The sequence below is a fragment of the Ovis aries genome, chromosome 1 (assembly GCF_016772045.2).
Source record: "Ovis aries strain OAR_USU_Benz2616 breed Rambouillet chromosome 1, ARS-UI_Ramb_v3.0, whole genome shotgun sequence".
NCBI lineage: Eukaryota > Metazoa > Chordata > Mammalia > Artiodactyla > Bovidae > Ovis > Ovis aries.
Window position 1 is genome coordinate 109,896,074 of NC_056054.1, and position 22,771 is coordinate 109,918,844.

The window sequence follows — 22,771 nt, forward strand, 5'->3', positions numbered from 1 at the left end:
ATGAGTATAAATCCCTGGGTTCCAGATCTCCTCTACTTCACATGAGAGGTTGTGAGAAAAACATTATACAGTAATAAGTGTGCAGACATGCCTGGTTACACAGAAAGAACCAGCAACAAAAGATGAAAGATGAAACCTACAGAAAACAAAACAAAAACTGGTTTCCTACAAGAATACTTAGGGTTGGTATGGAGCACAAATTTGCTTCATACAAAGTATGCCTAAGAATAATCTAGGATGGAATTTAAAATAAAACAGGAACTTAATTGACTTCTTATATGGGTCATAGAGCTACAAGTAATTCTGTACTGGTAATTTCTCTCACTGAAATTACCATTTCATTTCATATTGGATCATTTTTACCTAGTCAGGATAATAAAATTCTAGGATCATTGCAACAGCAAAAGGAAGAAAGATTGTAGTGTGGGAAATTTGGTGCTGTCCTGACGGAGAGGAATGAATTCTTCCGTTGAGAGAAAAACTAAAAGATATTCCTAACTATTTTCAGCCAATGTTCACCAACACTCACACTCAGAAAGTCACAGGGCTTTGGCTTACTTGGAGCTATAACGTGTAATCACTGCCACCTTGAGGCCATCTCTACAATCTACATCTCCTAACTTCACAGAGTGAAGGAAAATGCAAGACACAATCAGTTCCTCCGTAAAGTGCCTTAGAAACTAGATAACAACTTACATCAGGGCAGAACCATGTGCTTACACCATAGTTTATAGTCATCATTTACTTTTTTCCCCCTCGATACATATTTTCTAACTGAGCTTTCTAAGCCTGGAATGAAAGTGAAGTCTCTCAGTCATGTCCGACTCTTTGCGACCCCATGGACTGTAGCCTACCAGGCTCCTCAGTCCATGGAATTTTCCAGGCAAGAGTACTGGAGTGGGTTGCCATTTCCTTTTCCAGGGTATCTTCCCAACCCAGGGATTGAAACCCGGTCTCAGGCAGTACAGGCAGACGCTTTACCGTCTGAGCCATCAGGGAAGCAAGTGTAGATGAAAGCCAGAAAAGCATCTCTGTGGTCAATTCATATTTCTCATAGGATGATTTCAAAAAGAAGAAAGATTGAGAAGGTTTGTTAAAATCTAAGAATTTTATGGTTTTATATTTATTTATTTATTTATTTATTTATTTATTTATTTTTGGTGGGGGGCTCCAAAATCACTGCAGATGGTGATTGCAGCCATGAAATTAAAAGAAGCTTACTCCTTGGAAGAAAAGTTGTGATCAACCTAGATAGCATATTTAAAAGCAGAGACATTATTTTGCCAACAAAGGTCTGTCTAGTCAAGGCTATGGTTTTTCCAGTAGTCATATATGGATGTGAGAGTTGGACTGTGAAGAAAGCTGTTGGAGAAGACTCTTGAGAGTCCCTTGGACTGCAAGGAGATTCAACCAGTCCATTCTAAAGGAGATCAGCCCTGGATGTTCTTTAGAAGGAATGATGCTAAAGCTGAAACTCCAATATTTTGGCCACCTCATGCGAAGAGTTGACTCATTGGAAAAGACTCTGATGCTGGGAGGGATTGGGGGCAGGAGGAGAAGGGGACGACAGAGGATGAGATGGCTGGATGGCATCACCGACTCGATGGATGTGAGTTTGAGTGAACTCTGAGAGTTGGTGATGGACAGGGAGGCCTGGTGTGCTGCGATTCATCTGGTTGAAAAGAGTCGGACACGACTGAGTGACTGAACTGAACTGAAAATTTTTTATGTAAAAAACATAATTGAAGTAAGTGACTTAGAAATATTTATCCCAAAAGAAAACAATCCAGCTTTCTATAGTACCATTATTGGAGCTAATCCAGGTTATAAGAAAGAAGTAAAACATGATATATTATAGGGAAACTTAAAATAATCCTGTCCATAGTTCTTCAGGCACTCGGTCTATCTGATCCAGTCCCTTCAATCTATTTGTCACTTTCACTATAGAATCATAAGGGATTTGATTTAGGTCATACCCGAATGATCTAGTGGTTTTCCCCACTTTCTTCAATTTAAGTCTAAGTTTAGCAATAAGAAGTTCATGAACTGAGCCATAGTCCGCTCCCAGTCTTGTTTCTGCTGACTGTATAGAGCTTCTCTATCTTTGGCTGCAAAGAATATAATCAATCTGATTTCAGTATTGACCATCTGGTGATGTCCATGTGTAGAGTCTTCTCTTGTGTTGTTGGAAGAGGGTGTTTGCTATGACCAGTGCGTTCCCTTGGCAAACTCTGTTAGCTTTTGCCCTGCTTCATTCTGTACTCCAAGATTAAATTTGTCTGTTACTCCAGGCATTTCTTCACTTCCTACTTTTGCATTCCAGTCCCCTAAAATGAAAAGGATATGTTTTTTGAGTGTTAGTTCTAGAAGGTCTTGTAGGTCTTTATAGAACCGATCAATTTCAGCTTCTTCAGTATTACTGGTTGATTACTGAGATATTGAATGGTCTGCCTTGGACATGAACAGAGATCATTCTGTTGTTTTTGAGATTGTATCCAAGTACTGCATTTCGGACACTTTTGTTGACAATGGTGGCTACTCCATTTCTTGTAAGGGATTTTTGCCCACAGTAGTAGATATAATGTTCATATGAGTTAAATTCACCTGTTCCAGTCCATTTTAGTTCACTGATTCCTAAAATGTCAATGTTCACTTTTGCCATCACCTGTTTGACCTCTTCTGATTTGCCTTAATTCATGGACCTAACATTCCAGGTTCCCATGCAATATTGCTCTTTACAGCATTGAACTTTACTTCCATCACCAGTCACATCCACAACTTGGTATTGTTTTTGCTTTGGCTCCATCTCTTCCTTCTTTCTGGAGTTATTTCTCCACTAATCTCCAGTAGCATATTGGGCACCTATTAACATGGGGAGTTTATCTTTCAGTGTCCTATCTTTTTGCCTTTTCATATTGTTTATGGGGATGGACATGAGTCTGGGTGAACTCTGGGAGTTGGTGATGGACAGGGAGGCCTGGAGTGTTGCAATTCATGGGGTCGCAAAGAGTCGGACCTGACTGAGCGACTAAACTGAACTGAACTGAACTAGGCAAGAATACTGAAGTGGTTTGCCATTCCCTTCTCCAGTGGACCACGCTTTGTCAGAACTCTCCATCATGACCCATCCATCTTGGATGGCCCTACACAGCATGGCTCATAGTTTCATTGAGTTAGATAAGGCTGTGATCCATGTGATCAGATTGGTTAGTTTTCTGTGATTGTGGTTTTCAGTCTGTCTGCCCTCTGATGGAGAAGGATAAGAGGCTTATGGAAGCTTCCTGATGGGAGAGACTGAGGGGGAAACTGGGTCTTATTCTGATGGGCAAGGCCATGCTCAGTACATCTTTAATCCAATTTTCTGTTGAAGGATGAGGCTATGTTCCATCCTTGTTATTTGACCTGAAGCCAAACTATGGTGGAGGTAGTGAAGATAATGGCAACCTCCTTCAAAAGGTCCCATGCACACACTGCTACATTCAGTGCTCCCAACCCTGCAGCAGGCCACCACCAACCCATGCCTCCACCAGAGACTCCTGGACACTCACGGACAAGTCTGGGTCAGTCTCTTGTGGGGTCACGGCTCCTTTCTCCTGGGTCCTGGTGCACACAAGGTTCTGTGTGTGCCCTCTAAGAATCTGTTTCCCCAGTCCTGTGTAAGTTCTGGTGGCTCTATGGTGAGTTAATGGCAACCTCCTCCAAGAGGGCTTATGCCATACCCAGGTCTACTGCACCCAGAGCCCCTGTCCCTGCAGCAGTCCACTGCTGACCCATACCTCCTCAGGAGACACCCAAACACAGTTCTGTCTCAGTCTCTGTGAGGTATCTGGGTCCTGGTGTGCAGAAGATATGTTTGAGCCCTCTAAGAGTCTCTGGCTAGTAAGGGGTTTGATTCTAAACACAATTTCACCGCCTACCATCTTTCTAGGCTTCTCCTTTTCCCTTGGACATGGGATACCTCCTCACAGTCACTCCAGCACTGCACAACTGCTGCTCCAGTGCTCCAAACAGATTCAAGGGATTAGCTCTGATAGACAAAGTGCCTGAAGAACTATGGCTGAAGGTTGGTAACATTGTATGGGATGCAGTGATTAAGACCATCTCTAAGAAAAAGAAAAGCAAAAAGGCAAAATGGTTGTCTGAGGAGGCCTTACAAATAGCTATGAGAATAAGAGAAGTGAAAGGCAAAGGAGAAAAAGAAAGATATATCCATTTGAATACAGAGTTCCAAAGAATAGCAAGGAGAGATAAGAAAGCCTTCCTCGGGAATCAACGCAAAGAACTAGAGGAAAACAATAGAATGGGAAAGACTAGAGATCTCTTCAAGAAAATTAGAGATACCAAGAGGATATTTCATACAAAGATGGGCACAATAAAGGACAGAAATGGTATGGACCTCACAGAAGCAGAAGATATTAAAAGAGGTGGTGAAAATACACAGAAGAACTACACAAAAAAGATCTTCACAATTCAGATACATAATCATGATGGTGTGATCACCAGCCTAGAGCCAGACATCCTAGAATGTGAAGTCAAGGACCCTAGGAAGCATCACTACATCCCCAAGAAAAAGAAAAAGCTTGTGGAGGTGATGGAATTCCAGCTGAGCCTTTTCAAATCCTAAAACATGATGCTGTGAAAGTGTTTCACTCAATATGACAGCAAATTTGGAAAACTCAGCAGTGGCCACAGGACTGGAAAAAGTCAGTTTTCTTTCCAATCCCAAAGAAAGGCAATGCCAAAGAATGCTCAAACTACTGCACAGTTGTACTCATCTCATACACTAGCAAAGTAATGGTCAAAATTCTCCAAGCCAGGTTTCAGCAATAGGTGAAATGTGAACTACCAGATGTTCAAGCTGGTTTTAGAAATGGCAAAGGAACCAGAGATCAAATTGCCAACATCGGCTGGATCATGGAAAAAGCAAGAGAGTTCCAGAAAAACATCTATTTCTGCTTTATTGACTATGCCAAAGCCTTTGACTGTGTGGATCACAAAACACTGGAAAATTCTGAAAGATATGGGAATATCAGACCACCTGACCTGCCTCTTGAGAAATCTGTATGCAGGTCAGGAAGCAACAGTTAGAACTGGACATGGAACAATAGACTGGTTCCAAATAGGAAAAGGAGTGTGCCAAGGCTGTATATTGCCACCCTGCTTATTTAACTTCTATGCAGAGTACATCATGAGAAATGTTGGGCTGAAAGAAGCACAAGCTGGAATCAAGATTGCCAGGAGAAATATCAGTAACCTCAGATATGCAGATGACACCGCCGTTATGGCAGAAAGTGAAGAGGAACTAAAAGCCTCTTGATGAAAGTGAAAGAGGAGAGTGAAAAAGTTGGCTTGAAGCTCAACATTCAGAAACCTAAGATCATGGCATCCGGTCCCATCACTTCATAGGAAATAGATGGGGAAACAGTGGAAATAGTGTCAGACTTTATTTTTTGGGTCTCCAAAATCACTGCAGATGGCGATTGCAGCCATGAAATTAAAAGACGCTTACTCCTTGGAAGGAACGTTATGACTAACCTAGATAGTATATTCAAAAGCAGAAACATTATTTTGCCAACAAAGGTCTGTCTAGTCAAGGCTATGGTTTTTCCAGTCGTCATGCATGGATGTGAAATTTGGACTGTGAAGAAGGCTGAGCGCTGAAGAATTGATGCTTTTGAACTGTGGTGTTGGAGAAGACTCTTGAGAGTCCCCTGGATTGCAAGGAGATCCAACCAGTCCATTTTGAAGGAGATCAGTCCTGGGATTTCTTTGGAAGGAATGATGCTAAAGCTGAAACTCCAATATTTTGGCCACCTCATGCGAAGAGTTGACTCATTGGAAAAGACTCTGATGCTGGGAGGGATTGGGGGCAGGAGGAGAAGGGGACGACAGAGGATGAGATGGCTGGATGGCATCACCAATTCGATGGATGTGAGTTTGAGCGAACTCTTGGAGTTGGTGATGGACAGGGAGGCCTGGCATGCTGCAATTCATGGGGTTGCAAAAAGTCAGACACGACTGAGCGACTGAACTGAACTAAGGAAATATCCATGGGAGAAGATTAGCATAAGAGATATGCATGGGGGATGCCTATAGGACTTTAGGGCCAAGATAACTGAGAAACCAGTTGGTGGTCCCTGAGTCTGGAATAACTGCATCTTAGTACAAAAGGTACCTGTCTTTATTAAAATACACATTTTTGCACACTTATAAAGATGTGATTGGACCAACATGGCATCACTCTCTCAGTTGCATAAACACAGAAACATACACACCCACAAAGATCCTCCATTGGATAGTTGGTTATACTAATCAAAGCTAAAGTTTCAATGTGAATAATTCAAGTAGAAATACTGACATAGTCAAGCACACAGACAGGTACATGCACATTAGTTGCTCCACTTCTCAGATCCCTTAATTCAAGAATCCCTTCATTCTATCTCGAAGTCACAGCATTTGCACCCAGAACATCCTTATTCTAGGGCTCCACCTCTCTCTTTGCTGCTCCAATTAGGACCTCCTTGCAATGCCATGCTGTGGTTGAAGCAACCATTTCCTCTCTTCTGTGGTTTTCCCTTATCTCCTTTCTGGGATAACTGCCCTGTCCAAATATGTCCATACTGGATATGACTATCTCTTTTTGGTGTCTAAAGAAAAGTGAGGAGATATAAAAAAAAAAAAAGAGAGAGAGAGAGAGAGAGAGAGAAAGAGAGAGAGAGAGAGATTAAAGAGAATATTAAAGGAGATAGGTAAGAGAGAACAAACTGCCTTTGAGAGAACCAGAGGAAAGGTGTGCTCTATGGGGAGGAGAAACTGTGTGGGTGAGGAAACTGTGGCTTTCTTATCTCTCTTTCAGGATAATCAAGAGTAGAAAAGAAAGAAAGGAGAAATAAATTTCAATTTAAGTCTGGAAGCTGAAGTAAAGAACCTCCTATCAAAAAAATTACATGATATGCACAATGATTTTATAAAAGTTGAGACTCGGGTAAATAAGAGATGTAGGAGAAATATCCCAGCATATGAAGAGTTTTATATTTGAGTCATGGATTGAGTTGCTTTCTTTTTTAACTTTTGTTCTTTATACTCTTCTGTATTTTTTTAAATGCTCTTTTGTATTTTATGAAAACACTACATTCTATAGCATCTTATTTTAAAAGAGATGAATAAAACAGAAATATATAGACTAGAAAGTAAAATGTGTCTTCTGCTGCACCCCATCCAGCAATAAATATGTGAAGGGTTCGAAAGAAAAAAAAATTATTTTGCACACAAAATATACATAATATAAAAAAGTGTATTTCTTTTATTAAAGAATATCATGTTTCCAAAGTGTCGAATATCTCCTCCTTAATCAAGATCCTCTCTGCTATCTAGACTAATGATTTAGGGTACAGGTTGACAAACTTTTTCTTATAGAGTTAAATAGTTAAAATCTTTTGGCTCAGCAGTTAGAGGGACTCTGTTGCCACATGGTTACACCTTAAAGCAGACGTAGACAATACATAAATGAGTGAGCTATAGGTGTTCCAATAAAACTTTCTTTGCAAAAGGCATATATTTTCTAAACACAGTGTTTTAATTTCTCCCACAACCTATAAGTTGGCTATATCTTAGTTATGACATCAATCTGGTAGGGATTTTTCCTGAGAATTTTGAATGACCCTGTGAATTAATACTTCAGATGATAAAGTCATTCAAGCCTATCCAGACATTTTCCCCAGAATCAGGATTCTTGTACATTCTACTAGTCAGCTTTCTATGTGATAGCACAAATCATCCATGGTTTGCCACTGCCCAAGAGTGAGAAAAAATGCACATTTTTTAGCATTCTTTTGCATCATCTATTAAAATGCCAACTGCACAATGAGAATTACAAAACATTGTTCTGAATTGTGTTTATTGATAACAATACTGTGCGTTGTACACTGAACTCTCAATTGAGAACTTTATTTTGCGTGAACTGATCTCAAGAAAAGGGGGAGGAAAATGTTCTGAATTATGATGATTTCTCCCATGTCCTCTAATCTCTGATCTCTGGAATGGGCTTTCCTGACTTCCCTGAATTCCTTTTTTATCCATTATCTTAACACCAGCTCCATGCATCATACAGCAGCTTACAACAAGTGAAATAAAACAGTGAACACTCACAGATATTTCTGGACATCACTCTAGATCTTCCTTGCTTTTTCCTGACTTATCCCTACTTTAGAAAGGTTATTCATATGGTTTCAAACCCAGACTTCAATATCCCCTCATGACTTTAGTTTGGATGAAACTGATAGATTTTATTTTCTTTAGAATACCGTGGGTCATCTATGAACGTTGACTGTCTTTTAAGAACCATTTATAGTCATGATCTGATTATACTTGCAGGTCATCTGGTGAGTAACTACTATAATTTCTGCTGGCTGGTGTCATTTACTTGATGTCTCAGGGCTTATGGTACTCTGGAAGGCATCTACTGTCCTTCACAGAAGTAACACCCAAAGGTTTATTGGGACTTCTCATTCCAGAGGTTGAGTATTCGTCCAGAATGTTTAAGGCTTTAATGTTGTCATGATATGAACACACTGCCCACCTCTGTTTATCCATGACTAATGCAGAAACCATGATGAGTAATTGTGAATATAATCAATGAGGTTAAATAGATAGAGTCAACAGGGCAATTAGTGCCTTATTTCTTTCTAGCATCTGAGGAAGAATCCACATATTAGTAATGATCTTCTTCTTCTGTCAACCTCCAGGTGTGTCAATAATTAACTGGGTGGGTGTTTAGGTCCTATTTAAACCAATAGCTAATTTATAGAAAAATCACCCTCTTCCAGAAAAGAAAGTGAAGTTCCTCAGTCGGGTCTGACACTCTGCAACCCCATGGACTGTAGCCTGCTAGGTTCCTCCATCCATGGGATTTTTCCAGGCAAGAGTACTGGAATGGGTTGCCATTTCCTTCTCCAGAGGATCTTCCTGACCGAGGGATCGAATCCAGGTTTCCCGCATTGTGGGCAGATGTTTTGCCATCTAATCTAACAGGGAAACCAGAAGTTTCAGTCAAAAAAAAACAGTAGAGATAGATGGCTCTTCCAGCTTCTCTTCTTGCCACTGTTACTCTGAAAACAGGAAATAAAGGATAAGTAGCCAGGAGACTCACCTTACCTCTCTTGTATTTGAGAGACATTCAAATGAATATAGATTTTTAATGACCCTCATGTAAGTCTGCTGGATAAGAAAGTTCTGATGTTAAAACTTTTCATCTACTGATATTTATAATAAAAATCTTTGACTGTAACCTTGACATAATTTTTTCATTTTGATTAAGATATTTATAGAAAATAAACTGTCTATTTTCTCTAAGGAAATCAAAATCTAAGAACATTGGTATGAGGAATCTCAAAGTTGTTTCATAACTTCTTTCTCTCTGGGAAAGAACAGTATGAGGTAACCAGCACTGAATCGCATTTTTGGAAAACTAGCCTATGTCCTTTTTCCTTGTTATTTTTCAAAATTCTTCTTTTTCCTCTCCCCTTCAGGAGATTACAAAATCCTGCAAATTAGTCTCTGAGAGCTTTATCAATTATCATCCTACTTAAACAAAATGAGTAATGATTCCTGCATTTCTAAGGAAAACCTCAAGATCCGGACTACTGTTGAAAATATTTCCACTGAGGTAAGACCAGTAGGGATTTCTGTAGAGAACTGTGGGTACCAGGTTGGTAATCTCAAGACAACAAGGGGAGTTTTAGTCATGAAGAATTTGGGGGAAAAAGTGTGGTATCAAGTACATTCAGGAAAGTGAAAACAGAAGTAGCTTGATTCTAATCTTTTGCCTAGGCAAATAATAGACATTTTATTCCACTGCGCCTGAAGCCTGAACAAAGGGACATGCATTTCGGCAATAGAAGATATTAAAACGTATTACCCAGGCAACTATCAGTGTGAGTTATATTCAGAAACAGAGTTTGGTTTCCTTCACTGGAAGATGAACAGGAAACTTGGGAGGAGGCCTGGATAAAAGTCCTATAGGGGCATGATAAAAAATTCAGAGAATAATATTCAATTTAAAAAATGCAACTGGATATAAAACTGTACTGTATGGCATTATTCTAATTTTAGAAAACATACACTCACAGAGCAGAGCAATTTTCAATCCCACAAACACAGATATGCAAAACATGGCTTTTTTACCCCCCCTTAAGACAGTTGACAGAATTTTTTTTTTTTTTTGGCTCCAAAATCACTACAGATAGTGATTGCAGCCATGAAATTAAAAGATGCTTACTCCTTGAAAGAAAAGTTATGACCAAACTAGGCAGCTTATTGAAAAGCAGAGACATTACTTTGCCAACAAAGGTGTGTCTAGTCACAGCTATGGTTTTTGCAGTAGTCATGTATGGATGTGAAAGTTGGACTATAAAGAAAGCTAAGCGCTGAAGAATTGATGCATTTGAACTGTTGTGTTGGAGAAGACTCTTGAGAGTCCCTTGGACTGCAAGGAGATCCAACCAGTCCATCCTAAAGGAAATCAGTCCTGAATATTCGTTGGAAGGACTGATGCTGAAGCTGAAGCTCCAATACTTTGGCCACCTGATGTGAAGAACTGATTCCTTGGAAGAGACCCTGATGCTGGGAAAGATTGAAGGCAGGAGGAGAAAGGGATGACAGAGGGTGAGATGGCTGGATGGCGTCACCAACTGTATGGACGTGAGTTTGAGTGAGCTCTGGGAGTTGGTGAGGGACAGGGAAGCCTGCCATGCCTCAGTCCATGGGGTGACAGAATCAGACAAGACTGAGCAACTGAACTGAACTGAACAGAAGCCAATTTTAGACAAATAGCTTTCAGAATAAAAAGACAAAAACAAAAGAAGGAATAAGGGAAAATACACAGAAGAAAACTTTCCTGAGCTAAAATCTTCACCATCATCATCATCCTCGTCATCATCACTGCATTTCCTCATCCCTATGCTTAATGTTTTTACCATCATTCATTGTTGTTGTCCAATCACTAAGTCGTGTCCAAATTTTTTCAACCCCAGGGACTGCAGCACACCAGGCTTCCCTGTCTCTCGCTATCTCCCGAAGTTTGCCCAAGTTCATGTCCATTGAGTTGGTGACGCCATCCAACCATCTCATTCTCTGTCACCCACTTCTCCTTTGCCTTCAATTTTTCGCAGCATCAGGGTCTTTCCAAATGTTAACCCTTTGCATCAGGTGGCCAAAGTATTGGAACTTCAGCTTCTGCGTCAGTCCTTCCAATGAATATTCAGGACTGATTTCCTTTAGAATTGACCTGTTTGATCTTTTTACTGCCCAAGGGGTTCTCAAGAGTCTTCTTGAGCACCACCATTCAAAAGGATCAATTCTTCAGCACTCAGCCTTCTTTATGGTCCAACTCTTGCATCTGTACATGACTAGTGGAAAGACCATAGCTTTGACTAGATGGACGTTTGTTGACAAATTGGTGCCTCTGCTTTTTAATACACCATCTAAGTCTGTCATAGCTCTCTTTCCAAGAAGCAAGTGTGTTCTAATTTCATGGCTGCAGTCACCATCCACAGTGATTTTGGAGCCCAAGAAGAGAAAGATCGTCACTGCATCCACTTTTTTCCCTTCTATTTGCCATGAAGTGATGAGACCAGATGCCATGATCTTTGGTTTTTTTGTTTTGTTTTGTTTTGTTTTAATATTGAGTTTTAAGCCAGCTTTTTCACTCTTCTCTTTTACCCTCATCAAGAGGCTGTTAGTTCTTCTTCGCTTTCTGCCATTAGAGTGGTATCAGCTGCATATCTGACATTGCTTCTCCTGGAAGTCTTGATTTCAGTTTATAACTCATTCAGCCCTACATCTCACAGGATGTACTCTGCATAGAAGTTAAATAACAGAGTGATAATATACAGCCTTGTCATACTCTTTCCTAATTTCAAACCAGTCAGTTGTTCCATGTAAGGTTCTAAGTATTGCTTCTTGACCTGCATACAGGTTTCTCAGGAGCCAGGTAAGATGGTCTGGTATTTTCATCTGGTTAAGAATTGTCCACAATTTGTTGTGACCCACACAGTCAAAGGCTTTCATGTAACCAATGAAGTAGAAGATATTTTCTGAAATTCCTTTGCTTTCTCTATGATCCAGGAAATGTTGGCAATTTGATTTCTGGTTCCTCTGTCTTTTCTAAAACTAGCTTATACAAGTTCCTCTTCTTTTTCTAAACCCAGCTTGTACATCTAGACCTACCCATCTTGGGTGACCTGGCACACCATGGCTCATAGCTTCACTGAGTTGCGCAAGCCCCTCTCACCATGACTAGGCAATGATCCATGAAGAGGTTTGCCATCATAGTTCACATACTTTTGTTTTGTGTATCCCCTAATAACTTACTGCAGGTATAGCTGATTTTACTACTTTTGTTTTTTAACATTCCCAGTAGCTTTATAATGGATGACATATGGCTTGTATATGACAAATGTGACATCATATATGCACATACATATACAATACAGCAACATACAACTACCTACTAATTCCTAAGAATGGGATATTATGGTGCTTTTCATTTTCTTTTTTGTACTTATCTGTCTATTTCAAAGCCAATTTTGCATCTATAACTTTTATAATTTGGAAAAATAATAGACATCATGTTTTTTCCTAAAGGCATGCCTCCTTAGAAGTCTAATTCATTGGTTTGTTGTTTAAAAACAAATAGTCTGGCCTGAAAACCAGAGAGGGACACTAAGTCCCAAAGCACCATCTGGATTTATACTTTTAGTAGGGTCTTTACAGGATATAACTCAGATCAAGTATGAACAGACTGACTAAGATGTGCTCTCATCAGAGAAACCCAAAAGGTTTCTACACACCAAATGCAATCCAGTCTGTGCTTCAATTGCCAACCCCTGTCCTAGACTGGATTGCTTTAGTCCAAAACAAGGATATTTTATTTATTTATTTAAAACTTTTAATTTTGTGTTGGCATATAGGCAACTAACAATGTTGTGATAGTTTCAGGTGAAGAGCGAAGGGAACTCAGCCATACACATACATGTTTCCATTCTTCCCCAAACTCCCCCCTAACCTCCCCATTCAGGCTACATAACACTGTGTTACATAACATTGACCAGAGTTCCATGTACTATACAGTAGGTCCTTGCTTGTATCTATTTTAAATATAGCGTGTGTACATTTTAGAATTGGACTCATGGAAGGGCCATAATTAGGTAGTTCAGGAACCACATAAGACAGCTTCTGATGTTTTACATGAAGTCAGTACTATATGTTGGAAGTAACTCTAGCCCTGTCTGATGTGAAATAACTGTTTCCACTTACTTATTCAGGTACAATAGGTCAGTAGCTTTCCAGCTATGCTTTCTGGTCCTCAGTGTATGAATCCTACGAAGAAGCTGCTCCAGGCAGAGATTTACATTAGGCAAACACTGAATGATTTACTTTGAAATACAGTGACAGAAAGTGGATTTCTAACACTAAAACTTATAATGCACTTTTAACTTTTATTTTATTGAAGTACAGTTGGTTTACAATCTGTTAGTTTCTGCTACACAGTAAACTGATTCAGCTGTATATTTTAATGTTCTATTTTTGTATTATTTTCCGTGATGGTTTGTTGAAGAAGTGAAGAAGAAGTGAAGTTGCTCAGTTGTGTCCAACTCCATGATGATTATAGGACATTAAATGTATCTTCCTTACAGTGTATTTATTGATCACATACTTGATACCTGATATTTTGCAATTATTTTGTATCACTTAATTTTAAACTAGCTCTAGAAGGTTGATACTGTTTTTCTTTCATAAGAAAAGTGTGGAACAGAAGATAAAATCATATTTCTAATGATTAGAAAAGTTCCTTCATAACAAGAATTTCCTCCATGTTACTTTATTGTCAGTGCCTCCTTCAATCCAAGGTCCTGGCAACCACTAACATAGTTTTGTTTTGTTTTTTTAATAAGAAAACTTTTATAAACTTTACTCATTTCCATAATTTCCTAAAATGGAAATTAATATATATATGTAGCATTTTGAATCCAGTTGCTTTCATTTAACATAGTGAGTTTAGGATTCATCTATAAGTTGTGTGTATTGGTTTATTCCTTTTTATTGCTGTGTAGAATTCAGTGTGTGGACCCACTAATATTTGTTTATCCATCCCCCAAGAGAGAAACAATTGGATTGTTGATGCTTTTGCATAGTTACAAATAAAACTGCTGCAAATATTCACATCCAAATTTTTGTGTGGCAACCTGTGATATCATTTCAATGAGTGAAACCCTTGGAGTGAGATTGTTGGTCATATGGCAAATGTATTTCAAATATATAAGAAATTGCCAATCAGTTTTCTAAAGTGAGTGTAGCAATTTTCATTCCTTAGAGCAATCTGAGAATTTCAGTTGCTCTGTATCCTCCTCAGAGTTTAGGATTGTAGGTGCATGTTAATTTTAAAAAACAGTCTAACTCTTTTACAAAGAAGTGTGCCATTTAACATTCTAACATCGTATGAGAATTCTAATTCCTCCTCATCCTCACTAACCATTGATATGGTCAGTCTTTTTAAATTTTTGTCATTCTAATTGGAGCATAGTGGTATCTCACTGTAGTTTTAATTTGCATTCCCTTATTGGACTTCCCTGGTGGCTCAGATGGTAAAGCATCTGTCTACAACGTGAGAGACCTGGGTTCGATCCCTGGGTTGGGAAGATTCCCTGGAGAAGGAAATGGCAACCCACTCCAGTACTCTTGCTTTGAAAATCTCATGGTCGGAGGAGCTTGGGGTAGGCTACTATTCATGGGGTCGCAAAGAGTCGGGCACGACTGAGTGACTTTACTTTCACTTTCAAAGATAAGTCAGGTTGAGTATTGTTTTATGTGAATATTTACTGCCTGTGTATCCTTTTTTTTTTTTTTTTTTTGCTTTTCTTAAAAACTCAGCTGTTTTTTTCTCATAATACTGAGTTCTGAAAATTCTTTATAAATTCTGGGTACAGAATCTTTACTAGCTATGTGTCTAGCAAATATTATGTCTCAATCTATGACTTGCATTTTCATGTTTTAAAGGTATTGAGAAATGAAGTATTTCCTGCCATATCAGTAAACAAGGTTGTAAGTCATCAGTGATTCCAGCCCTCCAGGTTTATCCTGATTCAATTTTCCTGGACTATTCAGGATGCAAAAATGGCCAAATTGACTCTGAGAGATATCCTCGATATATCATGTCCTAAAGATACAGCTGGGCTGTGTCTACTTGTAAATATGTCTTTCAGAAGAATTTGTCTAGCTTTGAGGAAACCATCTATTTTAGGCTTACAGTGTTACCAATGAACTGTTTGTAGGGCTGTATGGGTACCACAGCATGTGTCTCAACCTTATGAAGCCCATGTCCTCTTAATTGTGTGCCTAGGGAGTGTATTTTCTAACAAGGAGGCTCCTAAGTTCTCTGAGCTGTAGGTGTACTACATATCAGGATCTTCCACATTCTGTACAATAACACCTGTCCATTTTGCTGAAAACAAACACAAAACATTACCCCTTTGGAGAGTTGACTTTCATTCATGAAGTCCTCACCTTAATGAAACTGCTGCTGCTGCTGCTGCTGCTAAGTCACTTTAGTTGTGTCTGACTCAGTGCAACCCAACAGACAGCAGCCCACCAAGCTCCTCCATCTCTGGGATTCTCCAGGCAAGAACACTGGAGTGGGTTGTCATTTCCTTCTGCAATGCATGAAAGTGAAAAGTGAAAGTGAAGTCACTCAGTTGTGTCTGACTCTTAGCGACCCCATGGACTGCAGCCTACCAGGCTCCTCTGTCCATGGGATTTTCCAGGCAAGCGTACTGGAGTGGAGTATGCCATTGCCTTCTCTGTTAATGAAACTATGAACTCTAGATTTCAGGTATAGTTTTTCTCCAGACTTTGATAACTCTAAGAATGTAAGTTGAAGTTTATTCCGTTCCTTGCACTGAATTTTCTTCTTTTTTCAAGCATCAATACTTCTATCGTTCCTGTGCTGTCATTTAGGTCACATAATATATGATCCTTCTGTTCTGCTCTGTGCGAAGATAAAATCAACACGAAACTTTTGGTAATCTGATTAAGGAATGCAACATCAATCAGACATCAGAAGTCAGCAACAGCCTCCAGAAAGAGATATAAGGCCAAAAAAATAATAATAACAGGCTTGAAACAGGCAGATATATAGTTAATAGATGTTCAGTTCAGTTCAGTTCACTTGTTCAGTCATGTCCAACTCTTTTCGATCCCATGAATCACAGCACACCATGCCTCCCTGTCCATTACCAACTCCCAGAATTTACCCAAACTCATGTTCATCGAGTCAGTGATGCCATCCACACATCTCATCCTCTGTTGTCCCCTTATCCTTCAACCCCTAATCCCTCCCGGCATCAGGGTCTTTTCCAGTGAGTCAACTCTTCACATGAGGTAGCCAAAGTATTGGAGTTTCAGCTTCAGCATCAGTCCTTCCAATGAATACCCAGGACTGATCTCCTTTAGGATGGACTGTTTGGATCTCTTTGTAGCCCAAGGGACTCTCAAGAATCTTCTCCAACACCACAGTTCAAAAGCATCAATTCTTCAGTGCTCAGCTTTCTTCACAGTCCAACTCTCATATCCATACATGACCACTGGAAAAACCATAGCCTCGACTAGACGGACCTTAGTCGGCAAAGTAACGTCTCTGCTTTTGAATATGCTATCTAGGTTGGTCATAACTTTCCTTCCAAGGAGTAAGCGTCTTTTAATTTCATAGCTGCAATCACCATCTGCAGTGATTTTGGAGTCAAAAAATAAATAAATAAAGTCTCACACTGTTTCCACTGTTTCCCCATCTATTTCCCATGAAGTGATGGGACCAGATGCCATGATCTTAGTTTTCTGAATGTTGAGCTTTAAGCCAACTTTTTCACTCTCCTTTTTCACTTAGTTCCTTAGGCTGTTTAGTTCCTCTTCACTTTCTGCCCTAAAGGTGGTGTCATCTGCGTATCTGAGGTTATTGATATTTCTCCCGGCAATCTTGATTTCAATTTGTGCTTCTTCCAGTCCAGTGTTTCTCATGGTGTACTCTGCATAGAAGTTCAATAAGAGAATTTTGAGCATTACTTTACTAGCGTGTGAGATGAATGCAATCGTGTGGTAGTCTGAACATTCTTTGGCATTGCCTTTCTTTGGGATTGAAATGAAAAACCTTTCCAGTCCTGTGGCCACTGCTGAGTTTTCCAAATTTGCTGGCATATTGAGTGCAACACTTTCACAGCATCATCTTTCAGGATTTGAAATAGCTCCACTGGAATTCCATCACCTCCCCTAGCTTTGTTCATAGTGATGCTTTCCAAGACCCATTTGACTTCACATTCCAGGATGTCTGGCTCTAGGTGAGTGATCACACCATCGTGATTATCTGGGTTGTGAAGATATTTTTTGTACAGTTCTTCTGTGTATTCTTGCCACCTCTTCTTAATATCTTCTACTTCTGTTAGGTCCATACCATTTCTGTCCTTTATTGAGCCCATCTTTGCCTGAAATGTTCCCTTGGTATCTCTAATTTTCTTGAAGAGATCTCTAGTCTTTTCCATTCTGTTGTTTTCCTCTATTTCTTTGCATTGATCACTGAGGAAGGCTTTCTTATCTCTCCTTGCTATTCTTTGGAACTCTGCATTCAGATGCTTATATCTTTCCTTTTCTCCTTTGCTTTTCACTTCTGTTCTTTTCACAGCTATTTGTAAGGCCTCTTCAGATAGCCATTGTGCTTTTTTGCATTTCTTTTCCATGGGAATGATCTTAATCCCTGTCTCCTGTACTATGTCAAGGACCTCCATCCATAATTCATCAGACACTCTATCAGATCTAGTCCCTTAAATCTGTTTCTCACTTCCACTGTATAATCATAAGGAGTTTGATTTAGGTCATACTTGAATGGTCTAGTGGTTTTCCCTACTTTGTTCAATTTAAGTCTGAATTTGGCAATAAGGAGTTCATGATCTGAGCCACAGTCAGCTCCCGGTCCCAGACATCTTTTTTGGGTGTTAATTCTAAAAGGTCTTGTAGGTCTTCATAGAACCATTCAACTCCAGCTTCTTCAATGTTATAGGTTGGGGCATAGGCTTGGATTATTGTGATACTGAATGATTTGCCTTGGAAATGAACAGAGATCATTCTGTCATTTTTGGGATTTTATCCAAGTACTGCATTTTGGACTCTTTTGTAGACCATGATGGCTACTCCATTTCTTCTAAGGGATTCCTGCCCACAGTAGTAGATATAATGGTCATCTGAGTTAAATTCACCCATTCCAGTCCATTTTAGTTCACTGATTCCTAGAATGTCGACGTTCACTCTTGCCATCTCCTGTTTGACCCCTTCCAATTTGCCTTGATTCATGGACCTAACATTCCAGGTTACTATGCAATATTGCTCTTTACAGCATTGGACCTTGCTTCTATCACCAGTCACATCCACAGCTGGGTACTGCTTTTTCTTTGGCTCCATCCCTTCATTCTTTCTGGAGTTATTTCTCCACTGATCTCCAGTAGCATATTGGGGACCTACTGACCTGGGGAGTTCCTCTTTCAGTGTCCTATCTTTTTACCATTTCATACTTTTCATGGGTTCTCAAGGCAAGAATACTGAAGTGGTCTGCCATTCCCTTCTCCAGTGGACTACATTCTGTCAGACCTCTCCACCATGACCCCTCCGTCTTGGGTGGCCCCACATGCCATGGCTTAGTTTCATTGAGTTAAACAAGGCTGTGGTCCATATGATCAGATTTGCTAGTTTTCTGTGATTATGGTTTCAGTGTGTCTGCCCTCTGATGCTCTCTCGAAACACCTACAGTCTTACTTGGGTTTCTCTTACCTTGGACGTGGAGTATCTCTTCACGGCTGCTCCAGCAAAGCATAAATTCAGATAGATAGAGAAGACAGTTTTTACTTAAATCCTATTGCCTCTTTTATGCATCTTTCCAGTGCCAAACTCCCCTCCCTTAGGAGGGTAGGTTGGCCCTGTGAAACAGTAATTAGTAGGGCCAGTAGTCAGAATAGACAAGGGAAATATATCCCAGTGTTGGAGGACAGCCACATAAAGGAACAAATCTAGGAGAGACGTAAGCAAATGAGACAAAATCATAAAGAGTCTAAATAAGTGTTAGGAGTGATGGGAAGCAGAATAAGTCACCCCCAAATATTCAACTTTGACCTGTGGATTTTGAACTGAAGGCTACTGAGGCTCAGCAGACTCACAAAAAATTTCCTACCTCTCCTTAAAGTACCAAAATAATATTTAGGTAGGGGACCTAACATAGGAAGAAGATAGTAAGAACAGATGGCAAGAATACACAGAAGAACTGTACAAAAAAGATATTCGCGACCCAGATAATCACAAGGGAATGATGACTCACCTAGAGCCAGACATCCTGGAATGTGAAGTCAAGTGGGCCTTAGAAAGCATCACTACGAACAAAGCTAGGGGAGATGATGGCATTCCAGTTGAGCTGTTTCAAATCCTGAAAGATGATGCTGTGAAAGTGTTGCACTCAATATGCCAGCAAATTTGGAAAACTCATCAGTGGTCACAGGACTGGAAAAGGTGAGTTTTCATTCCAATCCCAAAGAAAGGCAATGCTGAAGAATACTCAAACTACCACACAATTATACTCATCTCACATGCTAGTAAAGTAATGCTCAAAATTCTTCAAGCCAGGCTTCAGCAATACGTGAACCATTAACTTCCAGATGGTCAAACTAGTTTTAGGAAAGGCAGAGGAACCAGAAATCAAATTGCCAACATCCGCTGGATCATGGGAAAGGCAAGAGAGTTCCAGAAAAACATCTATTTCTGCTTTATTGACTATGTCTAAGCCTTGGACTGTGTGGATCATAATAAACTGTGGAAAATTCTGAAAGAGATGGGAATACAGACCACCTGACCTGCCTCTCGAGAAACCTATATGCAGGTCAGGAAGCAACAGTTAGAACTGGACATGGAACAACAGACTGGTTCCAAATAGGAAAAGGAGTATGTCAAGGCTGTATATTGTCACCATGCTTATTTAACTTCTATGCAGAGTACATCATGAGAAACGCTGTACTGGAAGAAACACAAGCTGGAATCAAGATGTCGGGAGAAATATCAATAACCTCAGATATGCAGATGACACCACCCTTATGGCAGAAAGTGAAGAGGAACTAAAAGGCCTCTTGATGAAAGTGAAAGAGGAGAGTGGAAAAAGTTGGCTTAAAGCTCAACATGCAGAAAACAAAGATCATGGCATCCAGTCCCATCACTTCATGGGAAATAGATGGGGAAACAGTTGAAACAATGTTAGACTTTATTTTGGGGGGCTCCAAAATCACTGCAGATGGTGACTGCAGCCATGAAATTAAAAGACGTTTGCTCCTTGGAAGAAAAGTTATGACCAACCTAGATAGCATATTCAAAAGCAGAGACATTACTTTGCCAACAAAGGTCCGTCTAGTCGAGGCTATGGTTTTTCCAGTAGTCGTGTATGGATGTGAGAGTTGGACTGTGAAGAATGCTGAGCGCCAAAGAACTGATGCTTTTGAACTGTGGTGTTGGAGAAGACTCTTGAGAGTCCCTTGGACTGTGAGGAGATCCAACCAGTCCATTCTGAAGATCAGCCTGGGATTTCTTTGGAAGGAATGATGCTAAAACTGAAACTCCAGTACTTTGGCCACCTCATGTGAAGAGTTGGCTCATTGGAAAAGACTCTGATGCTGGGAGGGATTGGGGGCAGGAGGAGAAGGGGACGACAAAGGATGAGATGGCTGTATGGCATCACTGATTCGATGGACGTGCATCTGAGTGAAGTGCGGGAGTTGGTGATGGACAGGGAGGCCTGGTGTGCTGTGATTCATGGGGTCGCAAAGAGTCAGACACGACTGAGCGACTGAACTGAACTGAACTGAACTGAACTGAAATGAGGGGACCTATACCAGAAAGTGGGCTATTACCAGATATAAACATTTGTATCAGAAAGGTTTATCATTTTAAATTTATTTATTTTAATTGGAGGATAATTACAATATTGTGATGGTTTCTGTCATACATCAACATGAATAGGTCACAGGTATATCTGTGTCTCCTTCCTCTTGGACTGCCCCACCCCCCGCCCAACTGCCTCCCCACCCCATCCTTCCAGGTTGTCACAGAGCCCAGGCTTTTAGTTCCCTGTGCCATACATCAAACTCTTGCTTGTTATCTATTTTACATATGGTAATTTTTATGTTTCAATGCTATTGTGTCAAATCATCCCACCCTCTCCAGAATGGTTTATCTTTATCTACATGGCAAGTCAAACATCTGTTTCCTAAACATCTGTTCTTGTCTTCTTCTTCCTATGAATTGTTTTCCTCCACTTTGAGGCCCCGGGTCCCTACCCGCTTCTCCTTAGTTCAGGATGGTCTATAAACTTCAATTGCCTAGCTGTCTTTGAGTCCCATGTTTTTCAGGAGGCTCCCATATATACGGAATTACTTTTTTTTTTTTTCTCTTGTTAACCTTTTTTATGTCAAGTGAATTATTAGAGCAACCAAAAAATCTAGAAAGAAAGAAGAGAAAATTTATCTTCCCTTACAGGAATAAAGGACAAGAAATCATTCACAGTCAAGTCCAAGTAAAAAGTGAGCAGAGCGCTGATCAATTACCTAGAAGATTGATAAGATTTTAAGTTTAATTTAATGAGTTCAATAAATTCATAGGTGTATGGTTGGCCAAATCGAAAGCTCAAAACAAGGATATAGACCATGGCCTTCTTATCCAAGATTAATTTTAGCTTGACTTTTTCAGAAGGACAGATTCTCACTATCAGTTCCTCTTCACTAAACTCAAAACAGTAATGCTTAGCCTTAAGCTCCTGGAAGCAGAGTAAGCAGGTTCTCTCTCTGGGGCTTTTGGTGTTAGTCTCAACCAGAAGCAGTCACATAAGGCTAGTTCCCTGAGGCTGAGAGTCAAAATATATTATTATTTCTCACTTCTAATAAGTCTCCTCATACTAACTCTGTCATCTGTTTTCTTCTTCTATTCATATTCCTTAATCTAGCCTTACTTTCAAATCAACTTTTCACCAACTGTAGTAATTCTGTATTTATAGCAATATTCATTTAGAATACATACCATACATATAAATATGAAATTACCTAGAAGGCAAACATTGTATGAAGAACTATTTATGGAGAACTTTGGGGAGCTTCCCAGGTGGTGCTAGTCATAAAGAACCCACCTGCCAAGGCAGGAGACATAAGAGGTGAGGGTTTGATCCCTGGGTCAGGAAGATCCCCTGGAGGAGGGCATGGCAACCCACCCCAGTATTCTTGCCTGGAGAATCCCATGGACAGAGGATCCTGGTGGGCTACAGTCCATGGGGTCACAAAGAGTCAGACACAAATGCAGCGAATTAGCCCTCAGGAAAGTGCTTTCTCAGAAGCTACAAAAAGAAAAGAAATTCAAAACAGGATTACATCTTTTTGAAAATAAAAACACTTCTAATGTATTTCAGTTTTAGTACATTCACTCTACAGCTCTTTTAGTTTTGGAGGTTCATTTGTTTACTTTTTCTGTTTAAAACACAATGGAGTATTACTCAGCCATTAAAAAGAATACATTTGAATCAGTTCTAGTGAGATGGATGAAACTGGAGCCGATTATACAGAGTGAAGTAAGCCAGAAAGAAAAACACCAATACAGTATACTGACACATATATACGGAATTTAGAAAGATGGTAATGATGACCCTGTATGCGAGACA

The 22,771-nt window shown here is 39.9% G+C and overlaps 1 protein-coding gene across 1 annotated transcript in view; it reads right to left on the bottom strand.

The window, feature by feature from the left end:
* The window catches only part of AIM2 (absent in melanoma 2), a 53,732-nt gene that overhangs the window by 20,945 nt on the left and 10,016 nt on the right, over positions 1–22,771 (bottom strand). The window contains 2 exon segments of the mRNA XM_042243394.1: positions 15,875–15,972; positions 15,975–16,080. Of these exon segments, the coding sequence (XP_042099328.1) occupies positions 15,875–15,972; positions 15,975–16,080 (204 nt within the window).